General features: G+C 39.8%; 1 protein-coding gene across 7 annotated transcripts in view; it reads right to left on the reverse strand.

Annotated features, from left to right (window-relative positions):
- The window catches only part of PTPRC (protein tyrosine phosphatase receptor type C), a 272,629-nt gene that overhangs the window by 55,348 nt on the left and 196,517 nt on the right, over positions 1 to 20,764 (reverse strand). For all 7 annotated transcript variants that reach the window (XM_077452733.1, XM_077452732.1, XM_077452739.1 and 4 more), the window contains 5 exons: positions 16,532 to 16,657; positions 13,016 to 13,170; positions 11,543 to 11,678; positions 8,840 to 8,989; positions 5,697 to 5,787 (listed from right to left, as the gene is read on the reverse strand). In XM_077452733.1, coding sequence (XP_077308859.1) covers positions 5,697 to 5,787; positions 8,840 to 8,989; positions 11,543 to 11,678; positions 13,016 to 13,170; positions 16,532 to 16,657 — 658 coding nt within the window. The remainder of the gene's footprint in view (positions 1 to 5,696; positions 5,788 to 8,839; positions 8,990 to 11,542; positions 11,679 to 13,015; positions 13,171 to 16,531; positions 16,658 to 20,764) is intronic.

A 20,764-nucleotide genomic window follows, 5' to 3' on the forward strand; every position in this document is an offset into this window, starting at 1 on the left:
GCACCCAATCTATTCCACTTATTGTGAAATCTCATATTGCCGACTCTACTTTACATTCCATGGTAGTCCTGACACTCCGCTCCCATTATTGCAGACTGGACCAGAGAAAGTGGAGACTCAACGAGTCCATTCTCTCTGACCCTATCCGAGTAACGATGTTGGAAAAATCCCTCAAAGAATATTTACGATTCAATGACCAAGAGGATATCTCAGCTGAAACATTGTGGGCAGCTCATAAAGCCTTCATTAGAGGGGAGGTCATTAGAATGGCTTCTACCATTAAGAGGGAAAGGGGAGCAGATATCAAAAGATTAGAGGCTGAGTACACTAAACTTAGGGCACTCCACAAATTAAACCCCTCCCCCTCCATGATCCCACAACTTGACAAAGCCAGGTTGGAGCTCAGCCTAGCTCTGACAGCTAAGGCGTGTGAAACAAATCCGCTGGACCAAAAATCGGTTTTACATGCAAGGGGATAGGATGGGCTCCATGCTGGCAACCAAATTGACACCCAAAATCAAGTCAGACATATTGCCGAAAATAATAATTCCAGGTCACGGCCAATCCCTCCAAGATTTTGGACTTATTTCATGAGTTCTACGACAAACTTTACTCGCCAAGCGCTCCTCCCACTGACTCCACATTAAGCGCTTTTCTAGATAGCCTTTCCATTCCAAAACTCTCCACGGAACACATGGATAGCCTAGAAGTCCCATTCATGGACAGGGAAGTGCTAGGAGTGATAAAAACCCTGAAAACTGTTTACATTTCTTGTAATAGGAATAAAAGTGACCCAAATTTTATTTTATTTTTTTACAAAACAGTGAAACAATTAATAAAATTAAGTAAAATAAATAAGATTTTTTTTTTTTAAAGTGCCCCATCCTGACGAGCTCACGCGCAGAAGTTGACGCATACGTGAGTAGGCCCGCATATGAAAACGGTGATCAAACCACACATGTGAGGTTAGAGCAAGAGCAATAATTCTATCCCTAGACCTCCTCTGTAAAATAATTTTTTAAACGTTGCCTATGGAGACTTTTAAGGGTAAAAGTTTGATGCCATTCCACAAACGGGCACAATTTTGAATTGTGACATGTTGGGATCAATTTACTTGGCGTAACATTATCTTTCACAATATTAAAAAAAATGGGATTGTCTTATTTTTTAAAACTGTCAGTATTTTCGGGAGCAATGATTTTAATAATGCTTAAAGTGAAAAAATAAAAGTGTAATATTCCTTTAAATTTTGTACCTGGGGGGTGCCTATAGTATGCCTGTAAAAGGACGCATGTTTCCCGTGTTTAGAAGAGTCTGACAGCAAAATTACATTTCTAAAGGAAAAAAGTAATTAAAAAAATGCATGGGGGTCCCCCTAAATTCCATACCAGACCCTTATCCGAGCACGCAACCTGGCAAGAAAAGGGGGCGAGAGAGCGTCCTACCCCCTCCTGAACCGTACCAGGCAGCATAGCCCCCAAAGCACCTTGTCCCCATGTTGATAGGGAGAAGGGCCTCATCCCCACAACCCTTGCCTGGTGGTTGTGGGAGTCTGCGGGCGGGGGGCTTATTGTAATCTGGAAGCCCCCTTTAACAAGGGGTCCCCCAGATCCTGGTCCCCCCTGTGTGAACTGGTAATGGGGTAGAAATGTACCCCTACCATTTCACAAAAAAGTGTCAAAAAGGTTAAAAAAGACAAGAGATGGTTTTTGACAAGTCCTTTATTAATTTCTTCTTCTTTCCCCGCATCTTCTTCCATCTTCTTTCTTCTGGTCTTCCTTCAGTGTTCTTCTTCTTCCTCCATCTTCTTGAAGATGGAGATGGAGGAAGAAGAACACCAAAGGAAGACCAGAAGGGGTATTAGGTAACTTATTCTCTCTAGAGAAGAGATGCTTGAGAGGGGATATGATTTCAATATACAAATACCATACTGGTGACCCCACAATAGGGATAAAAAATGTTCGCAGAGGGGAGTTGAATAAGACTCGTGGCCGTTCATTAACATTAGAGGAAAAGAGGTTTAACCTTAAACTACATACAGGGTTCTTTACTGTAAGAGCGGCAAAGATGTGGAATTCCTCTCCACAGGCGGTGGTCTCAGCGGGGGGGCATTGATAGTTTCAAGAAACTATTAGATAAGCACCTAAACGACCACAACATACAGGGATATACAGTACAATGTAATACTGACATATAATCACACACAAAGGTTGGACTTGATGGACTTGTGTCTTTTTTAAATCTCACCTACTATGTAACTATGTGTTTTTATATGTAGCAGGGCAGGTTAAAGGCAAAACTTATTGTGTGGAACACTTTTACCAATTAACATTAATCATGATAATAACAATATTAATCCATATGTGCAGAGTAATTTCTTAAAGCATTTACAGTGTGCTTTACAATTTTAAAGCTGAACTCTGGGAATTAGGAGAGCTGTGTGCTGATGTGATTTTTTTGGTGAAATGGGAAAAAGTCCCCTTTAACTAGAATTCAAGGCCAGCCATAGATGGTGCAAATTTCTTTCCTGCAACCACAGGTTGCAAGGAAGTCATCCCTGCCAGGAGAAGACAGTGATTATTGCTAGGGGCTATAACAACATGTAAAATCCCACAGGCTGCTTGATGTGACAAGACGGAGGTACATGTGTGTGCACATGCGCACACGGGTACCAGTCGGGCAGTGGCATGCGCCCAATAGCGCACGCCGGACCCACCTGGATGCGCACGTGCACGGGAGCACGCGCCAGACGCATGTACGCGCACATTAGACACTATTTGGTGCCAATAGGCCTTTAAAAGGACAGCAGCTGTGCAAGTGCAATGCTGTTTGATCTGCACCTAGTGATTCCTGAAACCTCTGCACCTGTCTGCTGATTACATGTGGTGACCCGGCTCTGTCTGACTTACTGATATCTCCAACTCTGACCTTGGCTTGCTTGACCCTGCTACTTGGACTTCCTGCTGACATCTTGTTGCCGATCGCTGCCTGTTTATCTGACCCTGCTTCAGCTACAGCCCTACCTGCCTGACTACCTGTGTTTTGACCTGGCCTGTCTCACTGCTCCAGTCTGCCAGTTCAAGTTTGGTCTGATTACCTTCTCTCACTCTGCTCCAGCGTGCACCTGCCAGCTTCCAGGTCGCTGACCTGCACCTACCTTCACTGACATCTGCATCCGGACCTTCTTGGTGGCTCATCGTCCATCCATCTGCACCTGCACTACAACAGTCACTCCTACCTCACTGCGCTCTTGAGTCTGCTGTTCCCACTCCAGTGGCTCTTGAGCCAGGGCTGTAAGAGAGGTCTCCTCCTACACGTCAGACTCTTCTACATGGTACACAACAGGCTGCTTCACACTTATGCATTGTGGTAATCCCCCTGAGGAAGACATGTGACAGCCCTGTGTCGACACATGTTAGAGAGGGGACAGGACGGAGGAGGAGACAGTATACACGCTTTCTGAGCAGCTGCTGATGGACACAAGTTTCATAGCCTATTGGATTGGATTTTTTAAACATTGTTTGCTGTAGAGTGGTGCACTGGAAGCACCATGAAAGTGTGAGTACCCTGATGTTTTTTTAACTTCAAAAAAATCAAGTTTAAACAGTAATAAACTATCTAGCCTTTTTTATAATTTGATTTGAGGAGAACATAATTGGATTAACCTGGGGAACCCACAGAGACCATCATACTCAGAGCCCAGAGGTGGTTCAGCTGCTTTTTCAGACCAAACCTAGTTGTGTGGTCACATACCCTGAGGTGAGCACAATCACACAGGGTGGAGCACGTATTTGAAGTCACTGTGCATTTGTTTGGAGCACCACCACAAAGTCACATCCTTGGTTATCATAGGGCTTTTCATTTATCTACCTTCACTGTGAACTAGCTCATCATAGGAATTTTTTATTGATTTACTTTCACTGTGAACTTGCTTGGAGCACTTTAATCATGCACTAATCTATTATAGGCAAAATAGCACTTTATGTTATTCACCATTGCATTGGTTTATGTGATACATGATATTGTACACATTCACACAGCGCTGCATTTATTTGTTTTATTTATGGGAGTGTGATCAATGCTAGCGGCTGTATAATTTTCTTTTTTTCTACTTCACATGGGTTTAGTTTTATTATTATGTTTTGGCCATCCCTCTGGTAGCTCACAAGATTTATAGTTTATAGGATGTATATTTGTTAGAGGAACCACAGTGGCGAGAGACTCATCCAACTGTCCAATAGTTTCAGCAGTTGGGAAGCAGAGAAGAGGTGGGTTTTTAAAGTGGAAGTAAACTCCCCTATTGTTTTCAGCCAAGGAAGCTGCCATCTTTGCCTCTGTTTAATCTTCAACTGCTATGGTGCTGCACATGTGATTCGTTATGACACCAGCCATTGGATGGTTTGATAGTTTGGCTGAGAGCACAGCCAATGTGCAGTTAGCATTCCCGGCATGCCTTTTTTTTTTAACTGTTTAAATCCATGGGTTTACTCCCACTTTAACAATAACAGGGTCATAAAATAGTTCACCTGTAAAAAAAAAACTGACACATCTCCACTCCCCTATTGCTGCAAGTATTCAACACTTCTCTGTGTGTAGAATACTTGCCCTCCCTCTGGAAACAATGGTTCCTCCTGCCGGCTTGTACGTTCCTACTTAATGTACATGTATGTGTGTGTGGAGGAACCACGGTGGCCGGAGACTCATTTGATTGTCCAATACCTGCAGCTGTTGGGGAGCAGAGAAGAGATGAGATTTCAAAAAATAAAAAAAGAATATCATTTTTAAAGTTGTAAACTCACATTTCCTTTAACTTCTTTCAGAATATTACAGATGTTAGAAACAATATAGAAATGGAAGTTTACACATATTACTAACATGAATCCTAATAACAAATTCACAACCAAAACTCACCACTAAAGTACCAAAATCTGATTTAGCCCTTCTGGATTTTTGCGGCAATTTCTCATAACGTAGTGAGAGCTTAGCAATGTTTAACATATTTTCATAATTCATGTTTTCAATTGATAATCTTTTAGATTATAAGCTCTAATGAGCAGGACCCTCTGATTCCTCAAGTATTTAATTATATTGTAACTCTACTGTCTGCCATCACTCTGTAAAGCACTGCGCAAAGTGTTGACGCTATATACAGTAAATCCTTTATAAAAATAATATTGTACTTTTAAACCATTTGTCCAGTAAATACATGGCAGTGTAAATTGCTGTTTATTCACTATTATGATTGAAGATTCAATTACATTTTTCCCACTGACCACCAACATCAGGGCATTTCCTTTTTACTTGCCAGCATTGCAAGGGGCATTGTGCTTCAAAATTCTAATCAGTGAACTCTGTACAATGTGTTGTATGTTATATACTCCTTACCAAAGTGTTTATTTCACTCAAACATTGCTAGTTGCTAAGTAGTCCCCAGCAATTAAAATTAAGTTCTTCTTTAAGGTAGACTCTGACAAAAGAATATGTAATGGGATAGTTTATACAAATGATAATTTTGTCCTAGGGTTTATTTGTCAAGTTAATATATGGCAGTGTATATGGCTGCCTTCAGTCACTATTATGACTTAGTTGAAGATCAGGTTGCATTTTAGGATCATCTATAATCTACTAGGAGTGACATACCTTACCTAGACAGCATGGGGAACCAAACAAGTTTATTAAATTATTGGATTACTTACATGGAACAACTGAGGAGAATCGGTTCTTATCCTTGTTATCTTGATGGTTTCCTGTGGTTTGTGGTCTCCAGTTTCTATATGATGGTAATCTCTGGAATATATAAAAATTAAAAAATGTGTAGTGACCAGAATTGTGCTGCAAATGCTTATTGGCATGCAGCCATTTAATCATTAGCCCTTGTACACACGGTCGGACATTCCGACAACAAAATCGGATTTTCTCCGAAACTTGTGTTGCATACACACGGTAGGACAAAGTTGTCGGAAAATCCGATCGTACGCAATGTGATGAAGTTATTTCATTATGACGGTACTACGTTCAGGCTAGTAGCCAATAGCTTTGGTCTAGGAATTTGATCTGAGCATGCGTGGCACTTTGTCCGATCGGAATTCTCTACACACAATCAGACTTTGTCCGATCAGATCATGTAGTCGGAAAGAGTTATAGCCCAGCTCTAAAACTTTGTCTGTCGGATATTCTGACGGAAACAGTCCGGATTATCCGACAACACGGTCTGATCGGACATTTTCCGTCAGAATGTCTGACCGTGTGTACAAGGGCTTACATTGGCATCTTTTTTTATATCAAATAGGAATCGTAAATCAAATGAAAGTCTTTTATATTAGTACACAATCAGCAATAAAAACAAAGAAACAAATAATTCAATTACACAGAGCTAACTGCTCCGACGCCCATAGGACTTTCATAAATTTTAATGAGCCTAAAGGAATTTCTAAAGCTATTCCCATAGTCCTGAGAACTAACTTAGCTTTGTATGCTGTGGTGTCTGTGAAGGTCTTTTTTTTTTTAACCTAGGCAGTGGTGGAACTCCCGTCTGAGCAGCCCATGTAGCTACTATGGGGCTCAGGCAGGAGAAGAGCCTGTTTGGAGCCTCAGATCAAGAGCAGACTGGACAAGGTGGCAGATGCAGCTGGTGCCACTGTAGTTTGTTGGGGCTGCCCATCCATCCAGCCCCTGCTGCCCACAATGCTGCTTCCTATGTCACAACACCGTTTCTCAGAAAGCCTGCTCCAGCACCTGGTGCCTGTTTTGGACTTGTAAAACAAAACTGATATAATTTCCTGCACTAGTATGCTTCATTACAGTATCTTACAAATGTGAGTACATCCCTCACAATTTTGTAAATATTTTATTATATCTTTTCATGTGACAATGAAGAAATTACACTTTGCTACAATGTAAAGTAGTGAGTGTACAGCTTGTATAACAGTGTACATTTACTGTCCCCTCAAAATAACTCAATGCACAGCCATTAATGTCTAAACCGCTGGCAACAAAAGCGAGTACACCCCTAAGTGAAAATGTCCAAATTGGGCCCAAAGTGTCAATATTTTGTGTGGCCATCATTACATTCCAGCACTGCCTTAACCTTCTTGGGCATGGAGTTCACCAGAGCTTTACAGGTTGCCACTGGAGTCCTCTTCCACTCCTCCATGACAACATCAAGGAGCTGGTGGATGTTCGAGATCTTACGCTTCTCCACCTTTCATTTGAGGATGCCCCACAGATGCTCAATAGGGTTTAGGTCTGGAGAAATGCTTGGCCAGTCCATCACCTTTACCCTCAGATACTTTAGCAAGACAGTGGTCATCTTGGAGGTGTGTTTGGGGTTGTTATCTTGTTGGAATACTGCCCTGCAGCCTAGTCTCCAAAGGGAGGGGATCATGCTCTGCTTCAGTATGTCACAGTACATGTTGGCATTCATGGTTCCCTCAATGAACTGTAGCTCCCCAGTGCTGGCAGCACTCATGCAGCCCAGACCATAACACTCCTACCACCATGCTTGACTGTAGGCAAGACACACTTGTCTTTGTACTCCTCACTTGGTTGCCACCACACATGCTTGATACCATCTGAATCAAATAAGTTTATCTTTGTCTCATCAGAACGCAGGACATGGTTCAAGTATTCCATGTCCTTAGTCTGCTTGTCTTCAGCAAACTGTTTGTGGGCTTTCTTGTGCATCATCTTCCTTCCTTCTGGGACAACAGCCATGCAGACCAATTTTATGCAGTGTGTGTATGGTATCAGCAATGACAGACTGACCCCCCACCCCTTCAACCTCTGCAGCAATGCTGGCAGCACTCATATGTCTATTTCCAAAGACAACCTCTGGATATGATGCTGAGCATGTGCACTCAAATTCTTTGTTCGACCATGGCAAGGCCTGTTCTGAGTGGAACTTGTCCTGTTAAACCTCTGTATGGTCTTGGCACCCGTGATACAGCTCAGTTTCAGGATCTTGGCAATCTTCTTATAGCCTATGAAATCTTTATGTAGAGCAACAATTCTTTTTTTTCAGATCCTTGGAGAGTTCTTTGCCATGAGGTGCCATGTTGAACTTCCAGTGACCAGTATGAGAGAGTGAGAGCGACAACACCAAATTTAACACACCTGCTCACCAGTCACACCTGAGACCTTGTAACACTAATGAGTTACATGACACTGGGGAGGAAAAATGGCTAATTGGGCCCAATTTGGACATTTTCACTTGTGGGTGTACTCACTTTTGTTGCCAGCAGTTTAGACATTGATGTCTGTGTTCAATGATCTTAATGGAAAATAATAACGAGATGTGTCATCAATTGATAGAGAACATGCTCACCAAATTGTAAGCCCAAAATGCGTGTGGCTTTAACCCAGCCTGGGTTGGAGATTTTTTCAGGGAGATGATTTGATTCGGAACATAGAGTGCCTCCTTACCCGAAATCAAATGAACCAAGCCAAGTATCTCCTCCAGGAAATAGATTTAAGTTCTAAGATGATTCGACGGAGCAGCTAAACTATACGGAGTCATGCAGTTTAGCTGCTCCGTCGAATCTTCTTTGAACATTCGACAGACACCATAAGCCTTCAATGCCAGATTCAACCTTAATTAATTTGGATTTTCAGACGAATGCAATTTTTTTACGAAAAACTAAATAAATAAAAAAATTCGGTAGTAACTAAATAAATGCATTTTTCGGACGAAAACGAAATTCCGAAACAAAATATTTAAGTGTGCACATGTCTAAGTACAGAACTCATTTTAAAGAAAGTAAATGTTTTTAATTTGAGTTTACAGTAATAGAACTCAATTTCATCCACAGAACAGCACAGACACAGCATTGGGCCAACATACCTGAAATTCACATGTTAGCTGAGAAGGTTCAGAGGGAGAATCTTTTGCCTTCAAGTTATTGAGGATTAGCGGTAGTTCAGCCATACTGACTTCTGTTTCTCCATACTGATTGTATTCCACCAAAGCTTTGTGTATGAATATATACTGGAACTGTCATAAACATACAATCAAGAAAAATCATTACACTAAAGACCTATTATTGAACCACATTTACAACTTTATAGAATGTATTTGTGTGTCGAAAATGTCTATCCTATGCCATGGGGGGGTTAAAAGGAGCTCATAGCTCCAGAGTTCAAGTTAACTGCAGACTGAGGATGCATATACTGTACCTACAGTATACTTGGTCTACATCTCCTTTACACAGATGTCTTTAGATGTAATTTCCCTGGTCAGAGTTGGAAGATTAGGAGAGGCCAGCTGAACCCTAGACTTATCTGCACTGCCTGTTTATGTATCTTTATGTGTGAGTGCAGTATACGCTTTTATTTAGTTAATTCTATTAAGACTAATACAGTGCCTTGCGAAAGTATTCGGCCCCCTTGAACTTTTCAACCTTTTGCCACATTTTAGGCTTCAAACATAAAGATATAAAATTTTTATTTTTTGTGAAGAATCACCAACAAGTGGGACACAATTGTGAAGGGGAAGGAAATCTATTGGATTTTTGAAACTTTTTTAACTAATAAAAAAATGAAAAGTGGGGCGTGCAAAATTATTCGGCCCCCTTGCGTTAATACTTTGTAGAGCCACCTTTTGCTGCGATTACAGCTGCAAGTCGCTTGGGGTATGTCTCTATCAGTTTTGCACATCGAGAGACTGAAATTCTTGCCCATTCTTCCTTGCAAAACAGCTCGAGCTCAGTGAGGTTGGATGGAGAGCGTTTGTGAACAGCAGTTTTCAGCTCTTTCCACAGATTCTCGATTGGATTCAGGTCTGGACTTTGACTTGGCCATTCTAACACCTGGATACTTTTATTTGTGAACCATTCCTTTGTAGATTTTGCTGTATGTTTGGGATCATTGTCTTGTTGGAAGATAAATCTCCATCCCAGTTTCAGGTCTTTTGCAGACTCCAACAGTTTTTCATCCAGAATGGTCCTGTATTTGGCTGCATCCATCTTCCCCTCAATTTTAACCATCTTCCCTGTCCCTGCTGAAGAAAAGCAGGCCCAAACCATGATGCTGCCACCACCATGTTTGACAGTGGGGATGGCGTGTTGAGGGTGATGAGCTGTGTTGCTTTTACGCCAAACATATCATTTTGAATTGTGGGCCAAAAGTACGATTTTGGTTTCATCTGACCAGAGCACCTTCTTCCACATGTTTGGTGTGTCTCCCAGGTGGCTTGTGGCAAACTTTAGACGAGACTTTTTATGGATATCTTTGAGAAATGGCTTTCTTCTTGCTACTCTTCCATAAAGGCCAGATTTCTGCAGTGTACGACTGATTGTTGTCCTATGGACAGACTCTCCCACCTCAGCTGTAGTTCTCTGCAGTTCATCCAGAGTGATCATGGGCCTCTTGGCTGCATCTCTGATCAGTCTTCTCCTTGTCTGAGCTGAAAGAGGGGCGGCCAGGTCTTGGTAGATTTGCAGTGGTCTGATACTCCTTCCATTTCAAAATGATCACTTGCACAGTGCTCCTTGGGATGTTTAAAGCTTGGGAAATCTTTTTGTATCCAAATCCAGCTTTAAACTTCTCCACAACAGTATTACGGACCAGCCTGGTGTGTTCCTTGGTCTTCATGATGCTCTCTGCGCATTCAACAGAACCCTAAGACTATCACAGAGCAGGTGCATTTATACAGAGACTTGATTACACACAGGTGGATTCTATTTATCACCATCAGTCATTTAGGACAACATTGGATCATTCAGAGATCCTCGCTGAACTTCTGGAGTGAGTTTGCTGCACTGAAAGTAAAGGGGCCGAATAATTTTGCACGCACCACTTTTCAGTTTTTTATTTGCTAAAAAAGTTTAAATTATCCAATAGATTTCGTTCCACTTCACAATTGTGTCCCACTTGTTGGTGTTTCTTCACAAAAAATTAAAATTTTATATCTTTATGTTTGAAGCCTGAAATGTGGCAAAAGGTTGAAAAGTTCAAGGGGGCCCGAATACTTTCGCAAGGCACTGTACACTATGGAGTTTTTGTACTGCTCTCCTTAGTTTTTTTTTTGCAGTGCTGTCTCTGCAATTTCCCTTCCCCTTAGCGCTGGATATGATACATTTTTGGCTAATATCTGTCCGGTCATTCACACTTTGCATAGCGGGAGCATGCATTCTTGCTCACTCTTTTGCGTATTTTTCATGCATTTCCACTCGTCGCACATAGGTCAGCCCATTCTCTTGAATGGTCTGTGCTACATGTGTGTCGTTTTTTTTCTGGGCAGCAAAATGCACGTCTGCAAAACAAATTTTTTTTCTAGAAATTCTGAAATGTGCAGCAAAATATGCATTTACTATGCATTTTGTTGTACGTTCAGGAAACGTCAAGTCTGAATGCAGCCTTAGAACTACCTCTACCTACTTCTAATAAAAGTACAGAATATTACATTATAATTAAGAGTATATAGAAAGTAATTTTAAAATGTTATATTACATGTGTCATTATAATCATAAGAACTCATACACTGTTAACTGGGGTAGTCCAAGGTTTATCATTGTTATTAGATATTTTACCTTATTTCTATACCAACCTCTACTTGGACCATCAGACAGCGTTGACGCCTCAACTGTACCACATAATCATAAACATTCACTCTGCCCTCTGCTTCCAGACATTCCAACATGGCATCAATACTTATATAGGTTCCTGTACGTCCAACTCCAGCACTACCAAGGTAATTAATAGAGTACATGTTAGTTTATTTCAATCTGTTAGGCTGGCCATGCACGAGTCATGTATTTTTTGTTCAACCAGCAGGCTGAACAACAGAAAAAAGTTCAGTTCCCCCATGCACACACTCAAAGCGGGTGGAGGAATCCCTCCCACTGAGCTATTCTATTCTGACAGCGAGGAAATGTCCCTACCATCAGAATATGCTGGTCAGCACCATGAAATATAGCCTGTGGCAGTGGTTGAGAGAAAATTTCTCAACAGGCTGGTTGTACACAAGTCGATTGATAGATTGTTTTGTGTACAACCAGCCCGCCCATACATTGATCAAAATTTGTCCAGTTCAGGAAGGATTGGCCAAATTTTAATACATGTATGGCTGGCTTTAGGAGTATCAGATCTACAATAAACAGCAGTTGAACAATGTGCCCATTGTTTTAAGTTACATCCTCCGTTATGTCTCATTGGGCACTGGTTGTGCCTTTGCAGGAAGATATCATATACTCATATACAAGATATCCTAATAGTGGGGCACTATTAAACTATACAGGAAGTTACTGTGCAGGTTCGGCCAGGACTGGAGGAGACTACGGCACCTAGGATGTAGACATTTAAGGTGGTCATCCACAACCACAGAGAGTTAAGTATGCACCAGGGTTGGAAAGGGTTCTTAAATCACACTATTTTAAAGGACTAGGGAGAAGGAACAAAAAGTGTACTGATGTTTTAAATCTGCTGTTTTGCAATCTAAATAAAATCTTTGTTTTAAAAATAAACATGCAATACAGGGTGCACCAAGCATATCAAGGAACATTGTAAGTATTCTAAAGAGCTATGCAGATACTGTCGCTGACTGAAACCCGAGGTGTGGTCATTTGAACACAGCAGATAAGGAGAAGAAAATAAAATCAATGACTCCCTTCTCTGGCTCATTTTGTTGTTTTTGCAAATTTCAGCTTGTAAAGAGTTTTTTTCAACAAAGTGGTTAAGGAGAATCTAGAAAACATGTGGAATGGTGCTGGAATTGCACCTACTGGCTGGATATAATTCATATCTAACTGAATTACGAAACAATATTTTTACAGGTGTATTTTTCAAATACAAACACTACAAATTTTTCAAATTACAAAAACACAAAAAATTTCCTTAATCACCGATGACTAATTGTGGAAAAATCCTAATGTAGAAGTTGAATTATGAAGTTGGTATTAGTTGTGAGCATACAGTTCCACACCTTAGAATGTATGCCAATTTTATAAATTGGAGCACATTTATTACTCTTATCGTAAAATTACATTCTTATTTTTTGTTAGGATATAACAATTGAAAATACCTGCAATGAACAATTATTGGTCCACTGAAAAAATTGTTTAAAGCATTAACCCTCCGACGTAATTTCAGCAGTAAATTGGGATCATCAGGTACACCGTGATCTGGCCAGACTGTAAATTGGATGTGTGTGATATCTCGTCCTGTTTTCTCTCGTCTCTACATCATGCAGCAAGAAAAAAGTATTCAAAAAGAATTTTAAAAAAATATAGAAGAAAGCACAAGGCTATCAAATGGAATTATTTTTTTTTTCACACAATATCAAAATATTCCAAAATGTGGAATCAGTAAAGAGTGAGTAAAAAATAAGTTATCGCTTTATTTTCCAAACATACCACAAACATCATATCATCATTGTAGAAGTGTTAGGCCTCATTCACACCATGGTGCAGCCATGTCAGCTTTCCCGCACGTGTTTTGCTCAAAAGGCTAAAAAAAAAAACAATGGTTCTCTATGTGCCCTGTTCACACCACACCGTGCAGATTTTTTCTGCGCAGGAATCTGTAATGTGTATGCAGTTTTCTGCATGAGAAAAAATTGACATGACATTAACATTGGTGTGAATATGGCACATAACTGACGTGCAAAACTGATGTCCACGTGCATGAAAATTGAGGTAAACTGATGTCTCTGCAACTGAAATCTGTGAATTTTTATCATCAGTTTCCATAAGTTTTCATGCATGTATGGTGTGAAGGGGCCCTAAGGCTTGGTTCACACTGGTGCAGCTTCAAAGTTGTGCAACTTTAAAGCTGTGCAGCACATCGTGACTTCATCGCGCATGCCTTCTTTAACAGAAGTCAATGCACGCCACTCTGAAGTTGCCCCCCAAGTAGGAACCATTTTCTAAGTCAGAGCGACTTGAGTTGCATTGATTAGAACAGTTCCCTTGCACTTAATGGAGTGCGACTTGTCAGGGGACTTAGTCATTCAGGCAGGGGAAGGGAAGACTGTATTTGTAACCAAAAATAATGCAGTCTTATTTTACTTACATTGCTCTACAAAACAAAGTATCCTTTTGTGATAGTTTAGTTCTATTTTTTTTTTTTTGTTTTAGTGTTGCAATTATATAGCAACACGGGCAAATAGGAAATACTTTTTCATTGAGCAGTTTGCAATTGTATCAAAGTAAGATATGAACTGTAGTTGCAGTAATTAAGAGAAAACTTTGCCATGGTCATGTTGTTTGTCACATTACAACATATGAAGATGTGCAAATAGAGAAAATGTATCTCAAATGCAATGTTAAACTCAACTGACTGAACTATAAGTAGTGGTAGCCGCTCCAATAGGGGCGCAGGGGTGCTGCCCCCCTAATCCATGCACCCAGCCCCTAATCTACATGCAGTGCGTCAGGTGGGTGGGTGGTTTGTTTGCGGTCCCCCCTCAAAAAAAACGGAGCATAGCTACCACTGACTGTAATGATTGTTATTTCCAACGTAATCATTACTTTAAACAAAGGCAGCCATGATTTTCCACATGTTAAAGCACTTCAGCAATACAAGTGGAATCTCAAGCAATATTATCGCTTAGGATAGAATTGATAGGCCACTTTAGCATGCTTTAAATGCAAATGCTGCTTAATTAGTCTGCAAACAAGAACAACCCCCAAAAAAAGATGGGACTTTAAAAAGTGACTAGAAACTCAAAAAGTATATTAAAATAGATAAATAACTTTATTAATACACACATATACAAACATTAAAAGATAAATCACTACAAATTACAAGTAGATAATGGATGAATATCGATACATATAAAACAACTCTTTTTTGAAGCTTGACCTAATGTTTCTGGCTAATTCCCTTCCTCAGGGGTTCAATTCAAGCCATAAGAGTTAAAGATCTGAAAAATGTATATAGAAGATTTTAGTGTACATCTGTACATCAAGTGTCTTGATTACATAAGAAGACTACCCACAGACACATTTAGCTGCTACGCTGCTGACGCAGTGCACACAGGGGAATGTTTTCACCTTCTACCAATTTGGTAAATACTACATCTGCTAGCCATTTTTTGTATTATCCTATTTTTTGAAGCCCATAGTGTCTATATGTTACTTCTTTTGTATTATTTGTACAGGAATTTTCCTTGGATTTGAGGAGTATTTGCACCCTCTTATCTTTTGCAAACAATTGTGGGCGTGTTCAACATTGTTGTTCACCTCATTTCTTATAGTATGCATACATAGTTTTTTATACACATATTTTCCTATTTGGCTTTTTCTAATGAGTCCTGATATATAGTGAGCAGTGCACTTCGTGTATACATGTGCATGCTCTTAAGTTATGTGCATGCACATATGTGTATATATACATATATTTTTATATCTTCAGTAATTTAAAGACATATATATTTTTTTTAATTACATTTAGATTCCTGGGAAGGTCACTCTTAGCGCCCATCTGTGGAATTCTCGCTGACAACAATCCATGAGTGGTGATTGGAAAGCTTTTTTGTACCGTACCATCTTTTCAGCCGTTCAGCTGTCTTTTATGATCATGTGTGATGTTGAATGAATTTTGCGAGCTGTAAGACACTTGGTTTCTATACATAATTCTTTGTTGTTAAATATTTTCGGGGCGGCACAGTGGTATAGTGGTTAGCACTCTTGCCTAGCAGCAAAAAGGGTCACTGGTTTGAATCCTAACCATAACACTACCTGCCTGGAGTTTGCATGCTCTCCCTGTGCCTGTGTGGGTTTCCTCCGGGTACTCCAGTTTCCTCCCACACTCCAAAGACATGCTGTTAGGTTAATTGGCTTCTGTCCAAAATTGGCCCTAGTATATGAATGGGGACCTTGGATTGTGGGCTCCTTGAGGGTAGGGACCAATGTAAGTGTGCAATGTACAGGGATAGACTGGTGTCTATATTCAACCTTACTAACTGTGTAAGAGAACTATATGTGATTTTCTTTGCTATTCATTGATGTAAGATGTACGTTAATATCTTATATATACATTTTTTCAGATCTTTAACTCTTATTGCTTGAATTGAAGCCAGAAATGTTGGATCTAGTTTTGTATGTATCGATATCCATCCATTATCTACTTGTAATTTGTAGTGATTTATCTTTAAATGTTTGTATATGTATGTATTAATAAAGTTATTTATCTATTTTAATATACTTTTTGAGTTTCTAGTCACTATTTAAAGTCCCACCTTTTTTGGGGGTTGTTCTTGTTCTATATAATTAGGATGTGGTGACTGAAACTTTTTTCTCCATGAATGTGGGATTTCTTTCCTTAATTAATCTACGAGAGTTGAAAATAACTATTATTAAGCTCAATTCACTGAACTGTAACCATTGTTATTTAGCAGTAACAGCCAATAAAAGTTCGAAATAACAGTTATTAGGATGAAAATAATCATTAGAACAATCATCTCTAAAATTTAAATAATTTAAACAAATCTATGGTGAATAAAATTTAATAAACAGATTTTCTTGGAAATGTACTATGACATACATCTAAATACATATCACTGATAGATGTTACTAGAATAACCATGGTAACTTACATGAGTGACATGGAGTTTCCGAGTGATGTAATCTGGAAATAATTTCTGTTCTGTGATTTTCACCACAATGTCCCCATACTCTTCTGTTTCTCCATCAACTGATGGCCAGTACTGAGCACATTTGTTCTGCAATTCAACATGTCATATTTCATCAATGTTCTTTGTGAGCATATAGCATGTCTAAAACATAACATGGTGCAGTGTATTTTATGCATGCCTATTCTAACACAAAATATTATAGCCCATGACCATTGCAAATTATGTACAACCATGACCATAGACAGGGAGACATTTGAAGAACAGTTACAGACAGCTACCATATATGCACACTACTGGTCAAATATTTTAGAACACCCTAATTTTTCCAGTTTTCTTTACTTGTTTTATTTTTTTATTTAGAGGATATGGATCAGTTAACAATATTATACATAACTGTATAAATCAGTCTGACAATTGTTTTGAAACATTTGCAAGATAGACTTTCAGTTGAAAGTAAACAGTAAGGTCTCCAGGAATTCAAGATAGGGCGCAAAATCAAGCAAGTAAGCCCCCTACAGTAAGTGAATGGATCAATACAGTTATGGAAACAGTGTGGAGGGAAAAAGTAACATATACCAAAAGCGGGAATTATAAGGAATTTGAAAAAATGTGGAGACCGTGGATGGTAAAGATGGGTTATCCCTTATGATAATTATATAATATACATCTGGAGGGGGGGAAGAAGGTTCATATAGGCCACATTAAAACGGTTAGGTAATTATAGAGACATTTGAAATGAGGATAAGCTGAATTCTCCACTGTTAGAAGGTCTAGAAAAAGCTGTAAGCCCTTGTACACATTCCGACAACAAAATCAGATTTTTTCCGACGGATTTTGTCCAAAACTGGTGTTGCATACACACGGTCAGACAAAGTTGTCAGAAAATCCGATCGTTCAAAACGTGATGACGTTCGCTTGTTACGACGGGACTACGTTCAGGCTAGTAGCCAATAGCTTTGGTCTCGTAATTTGATCTGAGCATGCGTGGCACTTTGTCTGACCGGAATTCTCTACAAACGGTCGGACAAAGTCCGATCGGATCATGTTATCAGAAAATTTTATATCCAGCTCTCAAACTTTGTTGATCAGACATTCCGATGGAAAAAGTCCGATGGAGCCCACACAACACGGTCCAATCGGACATTTTCCGTCTGAATTTCCGACCATGTGTACAAGGGCTAAGAATTGTTTTATCTTTTTTGTAAATGGTGGTATAAAATTTCAATAAAGAATATTTAAATAATAAAAAATAAAAAAAGATAGGCCGCAAAATAGGAACCTATGCCTAGGAAACCTCAAAGCATAGTTTTATATAAATGTATACAAGTCAGATAAGGATATATGTGTTTTATTTGGAAACAAAAGTAGGTCTGGACCATGACTCAATGAAGAGTACAGGCCCAGATAATGGATCAAACGTATTGCAAGTATTCATCAGAGAAGAAAAAGAGATTCCAATAGAACCATCTGGTCTTATGCTCTTCGGTTTTGTCACAGAGGGTCGAGGTAAAGTCTTTCAGTTGCTCGATATCATTCAACCTTTTGAGCCATTGTGTGACTGTCAGGGCAGATTGTTGTTTCCACATACCAGGCATGCAGGCTCGAGCTGCGTTTAACAGGTGCTTAAGTAAAGATTTGTGATACCTTTTCTTTGATAGTGGTGTGAGATTAAGCAGTAGGGAAATGTCAGTAAATTTGTGGATAAGTCATACTCAGGTTGTCAGAAAGTGCAAAGTTCAGTACACTCCCAGAAAATATGTAAGAGAGTGCCTTCGCATGAGCCACATCACCAGCATCGATCGTTCTGTTGAGAAAACAACTTGGCAAGGGCCGATGGAGATCTATACCAATGTGTCATTATCTGGTATGTGGTTTATTATCTGGTATGAAGATTTATGTGCAAAAAAGAGTATATGCTCCTTTTGTAGGCCAGAGAATGTCACCCCTAGTTCCCTTTCACATTTAACAAGGAAGGAGGGGTCGGAACAGGCATGAGGTTCCAGAAGGTATTTGTAAGTAGAAAGATATCCTCGAATCGGGTCTCTTCCCAGACAGCTCTTCAAATGCATGCAATTCTCTGTGGAACAAATTATGTTTTGGTAAAGATGGCAAGAAATGGGAGTGCCCTCCATTGAGGCAGCAGAGAGGTGGACAGACTGGGGAACCAAGTCTTCATCGCAAGCCAGCCATTGGTACTTAAGAGTTGAGAGGTGCACATTGGGCCTTGAGGCGATCATGAGCTGAAGTATGGATCAGTGAGTCTGGGTAGAAATCTCGGATCTCCTATTATTGGCGTCATAGGGGAGGGGAAGCTCTTCAACTAAGCTAATTTAAAAAATCTACCTATTTTGGTTAGGACAGGGCCTATTAGTGAGACTTGTAAGGTGAGATACATATTGCCTGGTGTCTACACCAGTCCACGACTCTAGTCATCTGGACTTCTGTGTAGTATAGCGCTGGGTAAGGAAAGCCTATACCACCTTTTAGTTTAGGCTGCAGTAACAGATTTATGTTGAGGTATTTACCATGCCAAACAAACTGTATGAAGGCTGAACACACAGAGTGAAAGAAAGCTTGAGGCCCTGGAAGGTTTTACTCCCTACCTGACCAGAGCAAGCACTTTTTACAATTTGTCACTGCTCTGCTTTAACTAGTAATTGCACTGTAATGCAATGCTGTACCCAAACAAAATTTATGTCCTTTTTTTCCCACAAATAGAACTTTTGTTTTGTGGTATTTGATCACCTAATGTTTGCTATAAATAGATACAATAAACTCAATTTTAGTCAAACATTTAGGCCAAAAAGCATTCAGCCACATGTCTTGGGTAAAAAAAAAATTCAATAAGCATATATTTATTGGTTTGCGCAAAAGTTACAGCGTCTACAAACTAGGGTACAATTTCTGGAATTTACGCATCTTTGAGTTTATGAGAACTTCTCATTTCTTGAGGTGCTAAAATGACAAGGCAGTACAAACCCCCCCCAAATTACCCCATTTTGGAAAGATGACACCCCAAGAAATTTGCTGAGAGGCTTGTTGAGCACAGAATATTTTATTTTTTTGTCACAAGTGATTGAAAAATGACAAAAAAATAAAATAATTTACACAAGTTGTCACTAAATGATATATTGCTTAAACATGCCATGGTTATATGTGAAATTACACCCCAAAATACATTCTGCTGCTTCTCCTGAGTATGGGGATACCTTCAGGCTTCAGGCTTTCTAAGGGCGTAAATCCTTGATTTCACTCCTCACTACCTATCACGGTTTCGGAGGCCATGAAATGCCCAGATAGCACAACCCCCCCTCCCCCAAATTACCCCCTTTTGGAATGTGGACACCCCAAGATATTTGCTGAGAGGCATGTTGCATATTTTGCAGATCTCACTTTTTGTTACAACGATTTGAAAATTGAAAAAAAAAAATTTATTTTCTTTCTTCATTTTCCAAAACAAATGAGAGCTGCAAAATACTCACCCTGCCTCCTAGCAAATACCTCGAGGTGTCTACTTTCCAAAATGGGGTAATTTGGAGGGAGCTTGTACCATCTTGACATTTCAGGACCTCCGAAGCCGTGATAGGTAGTGAGAAGTGAAATCACCATTTTACACCATTAGAAAGCCTGAAGGCAGTCCTTGGTTTTTGGGGGCCTGTACACTGCTGGGCTCCCAAGAAGTTCGACACATGTGGTATCCCCATACTCAGGAGAAGCAGCAGAATGTATTTTGGGGTGTAATTTCACATATGCCCATAGCATGTTTGAGCAATATATAATTTAGTAATTTTCCCGAAACTTGTGGCAAAATATAAAATATTCCTTTATTATATTACTTTCCAAAATGGGGTCATGGGGGGGTTGTACTATCTGGCCATTTCATGGCCTCCGAAACAGTGATAGGTAGTGAGAAGTGAAATCTCACAGAAGGGGTTTTAGGGGTCCTGTACGCTGCTAGACTGCCAAAAAGTCCCACACATGCGGTATCCCTGTACTAAGGAGAAGCAGAAGAATGTATTTTGGGGTGTAATGTCACATATGCCCATGGCATGTTTGAGCAATATATCATTTAGTGATAACTTTGTGAAAAAAAAAAAAAAGATAATATTTCCGAAAATATTCCATGGACTCAACATGCCTATCAGCATATAGCTTGGGGTGTCTACTTTCCAAAAAGGTGTCATTTGGGGGGTT

This window comes from Lithobates pipiens, unplaced genomic scaffold (assembly GCF_037356315.1).
Source record: "Lithobates pipiens isolate NorthernLeopardFrog02 unplaced genomic scaffold, aLitPip1_a1.2 Scaffold_23, whole genome shotgun sequence".
In the NCBI taxonomy this organism is placed as follows: Eukaryota; Metazoa; Chordata; class Amphibia; order Anura; family Ranidae; genus Lithobates; species Lithobates pipiens.